This window comes from Salmo trutta, chromosome 38 (genome assembly GCF_901001165.1).
Source record: "Salmo trutta chromosome 38, fSalTru1.1, whole genome shotgun sequence".
Lineage (NCBI taxonomy): Eukaryota > Metazoa > Chordata > Actinopteri > Salmoniformes > Salmonidae > Salmo > Salmo trutta.
Window position 1 is genome coordinate 7,555,173 of NC_042994.1, and position 10,634 is coordinate 7,565,806.

Consider the following 10,634-nt stretch of genomic DNA (forward strand, 5'->3'; position numbering starts at 1 on the left):
TAAATTCACACAAAGTATGACAAGAAATAACATACGTTTTAAATACTTGCATTATTTATTGTCCTTTTCCAGCCACAATTCAATAAGCAATAAGGCCCGAGGGGGTGGGGTATATGGCCAATATACCACGGCTGAGGGCTGTTCTTAAGCACGACACAAAGCGGAGTTGGCCATATACCACAAACCCCTGAGGTGCATTATTGCAATTATAAACTGTTTACCAAAGTAATTAGAGCAGTAAAAATACATGATTTGTCAAACCCATGGTATACAGTCTGCTATACCACGGCTGTCAGCCAATCAGCATTCAGGGCTTGAACCACCCAGTTTATAACAATGAATAACACACAGATTTTGGAATTATACAACTTTTGCTAAAATGACATCATACTAGTTGATTCAAATGTAACAGTTCACTCATAAACAAAGGTTTGCAATGGACAAAACAACACCTCCCCTTTATGGAACACAGGCATTGGAGACAGAGCACAGTAAAAAAGTATTAGTTCAGTTTGGTATGTAGCGGAAGTTGGGACAGTAGATCTCAAATACATTTTGAAATGTTAAATCCCATGTAGCTTGTCATGGTCATTAAAAGTTTATACTTAGAGGGAGTTAATGGAAATAGTAAACAAGAGATTAAAGAATATAAGTTTACACAAATCAATACAGTATACCTTTAAAAGATAAACAAGAAAGGTTACATTTCAACTGCAAGAAGAATGTTTAGTGTTTATAGGCGTTCAAGTGGAACAACATGGGATCAGCTTTGAATTTTTGTAATTACTTTACTCAGAAGGGCAATTCAAAGCTTTATAGTGGTTATTGTCATAATAAGAGTCCTTCTTGGAAGGAAAAAGGTAATAGTCAGTAGAATTATCATCATGATATCACATATAGTAATGTTTATGGTAGGCTACATATAGTAAACAACAAACAGGACAATATATTCTCCACAAAAGGCAGTAAATAGCTATTTTGCCAGCTTTGAGTTCAAACTATTGGTCCAATATTGTAAAACAGTGCTTGTTAAACGTTTGAACATTCACAGATCTCAACATGCGTTGGATCAAAACCAAAGAGCCTTGATAGGCAAAGTTAATTCCCCAGTTGCATAGTGTTCCTCAAATCTAGTGTCTGCCAGTGGTAGGGCTGGTTTCCTGGACACAGATCGAGCCTGGTCCTGGACTAAAAAGCTATTTTAATGGAGATTCTCCATTGAGCATGCATTTTAGTCCAGGTCTAGACTTAATATATGTATGGGAAACCAGCCCCTATAGTGTCTGCAAGTAATAGTGTTTAGACAGCCAGTTACAAGTAATATCAAGAGCCCTGAGTTTTTTGGTCAGTTAAAACTAAAGGGCCTAATCCTAGCAATTCAGACATGAGTAGCAGAGTCCGGGGGTGGCTGAACCAGGAAGACCCCAGAGTTGGAGTGTTAGCTGGGGCTGAACCTGTGGATCTAATAGCACAGGTCCTCTGGGCCTGACACAGCTTCTGGATCAGGAAACGCTTGTCTCGCCCATCCTGGCCGAACAGGGACGAAGAGGAGGGTTAGTGCCTAAATTAACCCTATAACAATGTTATGCCAGATAACTAGGACCTAGATTTTTTTCTGGTCAGGAAAATAATCCTGTCCCTACAGCAAAGTCCTATGAAGCTACTGTACAATATAGAGTTGTGCAGCCATGTAGACCGGTTACTGTAGCTCCTCACCATGACTAGCTGTTCCCTCAGTTGGTTGATCACTGGCTTGTGCGCTCCAGCTAGAGCAATGACATAAAACATGGCCAGGCTGAGGGAGGGAAGAGACACAACAGTTAACAAAGCAGAATTTTGATAGCACTTTGTGACAACGTGTTGATGAAAAGAGGGTTTTATAAATACATTTTATTGATTGATTGGCTGAAACCACAATCTATCGGCCTGGATATCAAATGACAATGAACCGTAGACAGGAGTGATATCATTGGCCAGAACCCGTACCATGTGATGACAAAGAGGGAGACGGCGAAGGCCTCATAGGAGATGGCCAGGAGGAATGTGCGTGCTCCTGCAGGCAGCTGGGACACCGTCCGGGGGAGCACCTCCCAGGATGTGGTGTAGTTAACGAAGGGACCACAGGCCTGGGAACAGCTGATCCTGATAAGGGAGAAACGGGAGGGTTAGTTTATGTCCCAAACAACTGATCTAGGAGCAGATTGATACTATTTTCACACTATGGTGCCAAGCCAAACTGTACTGTGCTGACTCAAATATTTTCCTTTCCAGCCCAGTTTCAGCAACAGTACAGCTAAGCTAGGCTCAGTTAGGCTCAGCAGTGTGAAACAGGTATGAGATTGGTGCATGGTGAGTTTCAATGCAATTACCCATATTGATGGTTATCTATGGAAATAAAGATGCATGCATGCTAGGCTAACTGCAGCCATGTACTCACTGTGCGATGCCAATGGTGACAGGTACACAGGCCAGTGCCAGGCCAATCAGCAGCACAGCCAGGAAGAAGAAGTTGGAGCTGGAGGCTCGGAACGGACGGGTGGCCGGGCGGCAGTTATTCACCAGGGTCACCTGCAGGGTAGACAATACATACATTAATCAACATATCTGTGGGTGAGAATTCCCTTTCAGTCGTTTCAGTCAACATAATACACACAGGTATGGGATATTCCTTTTCTCTATCAATTGGCTGAAGGAATTAGGATAAGGAAATATCCTGACCTATACTATTACCTATGTGGTACAGTATGTCTAATGTATGTCTTAACTCAATCAGGGAACCACGGTTACCTACAGTATTTAACCAGATGTTTTGACCCAGCTTAAACCATACGCTACAACCAAAAATACCAACAGTCATTCATATAAAGTACCTTCCTGATGCTTTTACTGTACTGTATTACATAGAACTACAATTATGGCCACCGGCCCACCTATTACAGTACATTGATACAGTCTAGTATTTCTATTTCTATGGTATGCTACCTTTTTGATGTAGAAGATGATGAAGTACTTGATGGTGCAGATGGCGGGCAGCAGGGGGCAGTAGAATGTCCCGATCCAGCAGATGGTCTGGCCGTACACAATCTGCAGGACGTTCTGGGGGATGGCAAACTCCTGCTGGCCCCACCACTTGGCCAGGCCACAGTCACAGTAGTCCACTATGAGTCTAGGGGGGAGGGGGAGAGAGAGAGAGAACTGTCAGAAGAGGAGAGGAGAGAAGAAGAGAGAAAAGATGACTTACTTCCTAGGGAACTCCACAAAGACAGTGACGGCACCGATGATGATGAAATCGAAGATCATGAGTTTGTACATCTCCTGGCCCACGCGAGACTCCCAACACTATAGGCAGAGGCAGAATCATATGAGATCACAGTAACGTCCAATATCAATATGTACAGTACCAGTCAAAAGTTTGGACACACCTACCTTTTCTTTATTTTTACATTGTAGAATAATAGTGAGGACATCAAAACTATGAAATAACACATATGGAATCATGTAGTAACCAAAAAAGTGTTAAACAAATCAAAATATATTTTATATTTCAGTTTCTTCAAAGTAGCCACACTTTGCCTTGATGACAGATTAGCATTTCAATTAATATAATTATCAACTGTGTAGTGACTCTTTTGTCTTTCGCGCCCTTCTCAGACCACACCCACTTCCCTTTGTCCACCAAGCCGTCATATTGGCTTAGCCCACTAGGGAACCTCCCCTATCATTTCCTTGTAACCATAGTAAAGGCTGGGTTCGTGCAGATAACCAACAATTTACGACGTTTGGAATGAGACTTAACGTGAGGTAAAGAATAATTCATTAATTAGAAGATTAATTGATCAGATATTAAAATATCTGAAGTTACATTAGGAAAATTATAACTTTGTAATCTGAAGATTTAACTTGGTGCCCCAACTTCCTAGTTAATTACATTTACATGATTAGTTTAATCACGTAATAATAATTACAGAGAATTGATTTGATAAAATAAGTCTTCAATTTTAATGATGCCAAAGACACGATAGAGTGTCGACACTATAAATGTAGGTCCATTATCAATTCTACCGTTTAGATTTGGTTTTAGTCATTTCAATGGAGATTAAGATCATATATTTCCCCGGGGAAAACGATTATAATAAAAGTATATATTTCAGTTTTTACTCAGACCACCCGTGTGCCGTATGTTTGACTGTGCTAAACTTAGACATATGTATCAGATCTGAAATAAGCATATGTCTATTGACCAGCTACCTACAGAGTCCATAAGGAGAGGCTGAGGACATCAGGGACAGCAAGGTGTGCTGAGGAGACTCCAGACCTGTCTCTGACCAACTATCCTCCCTGGCTGTGACCAAGATGCTCCTCCTCCATTCACGCTTCAACTCCCTTTATGTTGATCATTGATTTACATTTGTTTTCTTGTATGTGCTACTGCAATTCATGAAATTAAACTAAACTGAACTAAACTAGCGTTGCTGTTTAAAGGTTTATCACAATGTGATTTAAAAAGAATCCTCCACTACATGGGGTTCCCGAGTGGTATAGCGGTCTAAGGCACTGCATCTCAGTGCTAGAGGTGTCACTACAGACCCTGGTTCGCATCCAGGCTGTATCACATCCGGCCGTGATTGGGAGTCCCATAGGGCTGCGCACAATTGGCCCAGCGTCGTCCAGGTTTGGCTGGGGTAGGCCGTCATTGTAAATAAGAATATGTTCTTAACTGACTTGCCTAGTTACCTTAGTCATCTGTGCTTTCTGGGAGAAGTTGGTGGCTATATAGATGGAGTAGAAGCACGCCGCCAGTACAGCGATCACAAACAGATTCAGGATCAGTCGATTCACGTAGATCCGACACTTCTCCTTCCGTGTCCTGTCTGCTATCTTCTGCTTGATGCGCTCCTGTTCCAGATCAGTCTGTTGACATAGAAAGGACAGAGGAATTAATATAGTTATAAGCACAGCTCCTTCTGAAAGGAGTCAGTGAAAAGCGAGTGGTAAACAGAAGTGAACCAATACAGTTCTGTTACATTATATGGCTGTAACTGGAATGTGTGAACTTCAATTCACTTTGTCAATAGTGTTGAATCACATTTCTCCCTGTCGTTTTGAGTCAACCTATACTATCGACTGACTACTGCCATCTCACCTTCAGTTCATAAAGAAGACTGCTCCTCTTGAGCCTGGCTGCGCTGTCGTTGACGATACAGAAGTCCCAGCCGGCAAAGATCTTGTTGCAGAAGCTCTGGAAGCGATCCTCGTCCTGCACCAGTTTACGCTTAAAGCCAGTCGCAGACCTTTGGGGAACGACGAGAAATGCAGATTTGGAAATTGCTAAAAAACGTAAGTATTTCTATAACAGTGACCCAAAGGTCATGCAAGGATCCTGGGACTAAACACCTCCCTCTGCAACTGGATCCTGGACTTCCTGACGGGCCGCCCCCAGGTGGTGAGGGTAGGTAGCAACACATCTGCCACGCTGATCCTCAACACTGGAGCTCCACAGGGGTGCGTGCTCAGTCCCCTCCTGTACTCCCTGTTCACCCACGACTGCATAGCCAGGCACGACTCCAACACCATCATTAAGTTGCAGACGACACAACAGTGGTAGGCCTGATCACAGACAACGACGAGACAGCCTATAGGGAGAAGGTCAGCGACCTGGCCGTGTGGTGCCAGAATAACAACCTATCCCTCAATGTAGCCAAGACTAAGGAGATGATTGTGGACTACAGGAAAAGGAGGACCGAACCCCCATTCTCATCAACAGGGCTGTAGTGGAGCAGGTTGAGAGCTTCAAGTTCCTCGGTGTCCACATCAACAAAAAACTAGAATGGTCCAAACACACCAAGACAGTCGTGAAGAGGGCAGGACAAAGCCTATTCCCCCTCAGGAAACTAAAAAGATTTGGCATGGGTCCTGAGATCCTCAAAAGGTCCTACAGCTGCAACATCGAGAGCATCCTGACTGGTTGCATCACTGCCTCGTACGGCAATTGCTCAGCCTCTGACTGCAAGGCACTACAGAGGGTAGTGCGTACGGCCCAGTACATCACTGCGGCTAAGCTGCCTGCCATCCAGGACCTCTACACCAGGCGGTGTCAGAGGAAGGCCCTAAAAATTGTTAAAGACCCCAGCCACCACAGCCATAGACTGTTCTGTCTACTACCGCATGCAAGCGGTACCGGAGTGCCAAGTCTAGGACAAAAAGGCTTCTCAACAGTTTTTACCCGCAAGCCATATAAGACTCCTGAACAGGTAATCAAATGGCTACCTGGACTATTTGCATTGTGTGCCCCACCCCCAAACCCTAATTTTACGCTACTGCTACTCTCTGTTTATCAAATATGCATAGTCACTTTAACTGTACATTCATGTACATACTACCTCAATTGGGCCGACCAACCAGTGCTACCGCACATTGGCTAACCGGGCTATCTGCATTGTGTCCTGCCACCCACCACCCACCAACCCCTCTTTTACGCTACTGCTACTCTCTGTTCATCATATATGCAGTCACTTTAACCATATCTACATGTACATACTACCTCAACAAGCCTGACTAATCGGTGTCTGTATGTAGCCTCGCTACTTTTATAGCCTCGCTACTGTATATAGCCTGTTTTTTACTGTTGTTTTATTTCTTTACTTACCTATTGTTCACCTAAGACCTTTTTTGCACTATTGGTTAGAGCCTGTAAGTAAGCATTTCACTGTAAGGTTTACACCTGTTGTATTCGGCGCACGTGACAAATAAACTTTGATTTGATCATGAAAAACAATTGGACAGCATGTGCATGTTTGAGAAGATATGCCTTTTGAGGACCGGTTTATCCAAAAGACTAGTATAATTGACTGGTCTGAATACAGTAAGATAGGGCACTTTTTTACCTTTTGACTATCCATATGAGACTGAGGAAGAGGTAGGCTATGGTGACCAGCAGGTAGGCCAGAGGCAGGTTGTAAGTGAAGGAAGTGAATTGTCTCTACCTTGTAGTAACCATAGAAGAGGTAGGTCTGCTCCAGAAAGCCCTTTAAGATGTGAAACAAACAAGGGAGTCATTCTCAGTCCCAGAACATCATCTACAGTGCTATGCAGGAGTACAATGAGTGACTGAATTAAATGAATAAGAGGGCGTGGTATCCGTACCGCCCCTGAGAGGAGGTCTGTGATGTGCTGGTGGAAAATCACCAGGCCACGGCGAGAGGTGCTAGGGTAGTTACTGCACTCGAAGCCTGTGGTTCACAACAGAAGCAACAATATAATACTGGTAAGACATCTTTCTAGAAGTCCATTAACATTAACAATGAATTTAAAAAAATATATATATATATATACTAGATGAGATTAACAATACAACATTCATAATCTAATGTAAAGATGACTGATGCTCTTGATGTTGCAGAACAGTTACTGACTACATGCACCATATCTCTCCTCTCTAACATGGTTGAATGTGGTGTAATCTCTTACAGACCTACAGTTTACATAAATACTATATAATTGATGTACAGCAGTGGAGGCTGCTGAGGGGAGGAAGCCTCATAATAATAGCTGGAACTGAGCGAATGGAATGGCACCAAACACATGGAAACCATGTGTTTGATGTATTTGATACCATTACACACATTCTGCTCAAGCCATTGCCTCGAGCCGTCCTCCCCAATTAAAAGTACCACCAACCTCCTGTGATGTACAGGTAACTGCCAAAATAAAGGAAACACTTCAGCAAATGAGGGATGCAAAGTCTATTGAAAGCAGGTGCTTCCACACAGGTGTGGTTCCTGAGTTAATTGAGTAATTAACATCCCATCATGCTTAGAGTCATGTATAAAAATGCTTATTATTTTCGCTACCAAGGCTAGAAGAAGTGACTTTGAAAGACGGGTCTCAAAGGAGCATAGGCGGTTTAAAGGGTCTGTGTGTTTCCTTTATCTTGACAGTTACATGTATAATATGGTCCACTTTACTCTAGAACACCTAAAGGCCTGTGTTACCATCTACGTGGTTGAATGTGGTGTTCCCAGAGGCATGGGGGGGCGGTGATGATGGGCAGCATGACAAAGCCGAACATGAGCAGGACCATGACGAAGTTGAGCAGCACCAGGAACCGCAGGAAGGAGAAGTAGAACAGGATCCCCGTGCCAAACATCCCTGTGATAGGACACAGAGAAGGGAAAGGATGAATGATTAAGATACCATCCTGGATTTTAAAGAGATCAACATCAATGCACTCATATCTTTCAATGCTTCCAACAGAAGACACACAAGTGATCAAGAAAACTTTTAATTGCCCAATTTTCATCAGCGATATTACATCATCTCTGTGGACACTCTGCCTTTGTCCCTCACAAATCCAATTTTGAAATTTGTTTGTGTAACTAAGCCTTTGACATAAATCATGTATTGATGTCAATAGAAGTCAATTGGAGTAACAGGTTGTTTTGTCACTGGCATCCATTCCCTTACCCTCAATGACATGGATGTCTCCCCTCCAGAGCTCCAGGTTGCTGAGCATCTCAAACCCATCCTCCTTCAGCCTCCTCAGGGTTCGTCTGGTGCTCTGTCTCCACTGGCTCCAATTGCTCAGATCCTTGGCCTGCTCCAAACGCTGGTCCCTGTCAGATGATCAATCAATCAGTCAATATATTAAGCAATCAGTCAGTCAGTCAATGTTTACATACTAAGCATTTTTCAAGAATGCTAACATTCCACCAGGATCCACCAAGAGAGCTTCGACAAAGAGACTCAATATACAATAGTGTCCACCATGAACATAACCATCTCTAGCCCCAATCGTTATGCTCATGAAATTGTAGCCTACGTGTAGTGAATGTTGTGCTCTGTTATTGGCCTAGAGAGCATTACTTCACTAATCGTGTAATGTCTCAAATTGATACGAGAAAATGAAACACTGCCCGCAGAGCAATAACAATGCACTGCTGGCCCCTACAGTGAGTGAAGGCAATGAAGGCAGATAACCAATTACTTCCAGCACAGTAAGACTCAGTTAAAAACATAAAAATCTCTGATGTCCTGTAACTTAAACAGTTACATAGTATAGAAATGTTATTACACAGTGCAACCCTTTTCATATTATCATTACAATACAACATTTTACACCAGTATAACACTGCATGAAGACATATTAGAGATCTGACTTGTCTCTGCGTTTCTCCGCCATAGGTTTGGGCAGTTCCCTGACTGGTCTCTGTAGGGTCTGAGTCCTGTGTTTCTCCTCATGCTGTCTGGCCACTGTGGTCTGTCCCCATTTCCCACTGCTGGAGGAGCCCAGCCTGGTCCGTGAGCTGCCACGGCGCTTGGTACTGCCCGAGGCTGAGGGCTTTCTGCGGTACAGCAGAGACTGGTAGCTGGGGAGCTGGTCCAGTAGTGGGTTACGTGGTGCTCCCAGTCAGTGTAGAACACTGTCAGAGAGAAATACAGTAAAAAAAAGTGTTATGGGGAAGAGGCTGGGGGTCAAAGTTCATAAAGTGAGAGTAAAATGTGGGGTTTAAAGAGCAGTACTTGAATGCAATACACTGTATTGATATCATACTGTTGAACTCACTAAACTATTTGGCTGTGAATGCACAGGAAGTGGTGTAGCCATACAGTCATTGCAACAGACATGTAACTTACACTTGAAAAACTACAACAACCACACCTCAACAATTACAACTATCAAAACATATCTTCAGCAACCAAGTTACTGTTGTTATTTAATGTCATGAACTCAAAGAGTAAGGGAAGTTTTCTTTCAATAACAACAATTGGCTCAGTTTCAGCTAAAAGTTAGATAGCTACCGATAGCTTGCTAACGTTGGCTGGATAGCTTTTTAGGGGTGGGTATAATTTGTGGAACGTTCCACAAATTATACCCACCCCTTTTTAGCATTAGGAAAGTTTACCTGCCTTGTCTAGCTAGATAACTGGCTACATTTACTAACTTACTTGCTGAGAAGGTCCATATGAAATTGAATTTGCTTAGTTACCTGAGTCTCTCTCCATGTTCAGTTGTCCTCGTGCACTTTTAATATCAAAGAAAGTTTAATGAACAACTTTGTTAGCTAACTAGCGTAGCTAGCTTACGTTGGCTGTCAGTCAGCAGAAGGAAAACAAAGCCGCATTCCCTTTCCTGAATCCCAAAGCGACGCAACTCTGGAGGCTAGATGTATAAATACTAGATCGGCATAGCATTCTTTCCCACAATTATACACAACAATCGTGCTTATTTAATTTTGGATATGGCTGGAGTTTAATCACATTTCAATACTGACAAACGACCCGACCAACAATTTGACGTGTATTTGTTATAGCTAGTTAGCTATAACAAATATAACAAAATATATATATATATATATATATATCAACATTTGGCGCGCTCTACTGTCCTCAAATGCCACCACCATAAACATTTTAAATGATGGAGCATCAATTATTATTAACGCTTAAAATGGGGTAATATTATTTTAATATGAAATCATAAAAATGTTCAAATAACAATTTAATTGGTTATTATGCTGTTATTCACAGAATTCAACATTTTGTTTGACATTGTGTTTTAAATGGAGAGTCGAAGACAAAAGTTATTAATCATTATGGCTCTTCATCGCAATTCCCTATCCTATTGCACACTGCAC

The 10,634-nt window shown here is 42.5% G+C and overlaps 1 protein-coding gene across 1 annotated transcript; it reads right to left on the reverse strand.

The window, feature by feature from the left end:
• Positions 1 to 32: 32 nt before the first annotated feature.
• Positions 33 to 9,403, reverse strand: tmc7 (transmembrane channel like 7; the record flags this gene model as incomplete). The annotated part of the gene is given in 16 exon segments (XM_029738923.1): positions 33 to 1,434; positions 1,437 to 1,527; positions 1,717 to 1,795; positions 1,987 to 2,142; positions 2,438 to 2,568; positions 2,983 to 3,166; positions 3,242 to 3,339; positions 4,735 to 4,911; positions 5,144 to 5,291; positions 6,885 to 6,965; positions 6,967 to 7,025; positions 7,144 to 7,229; positions 7,992 to 8,031; positions 8,033 to 8,148; positions 8,464 to 8,612; positions 9,156 to 9,403. Coding segments are annotated over 16 exon segments (1,899 nt in total), but the record flags the coding sequence as incomplete, so codon positions are not given.
• Between the last annotated feature and the right edge of the window lie 1,231 nt (positions 9,404 to 10,634).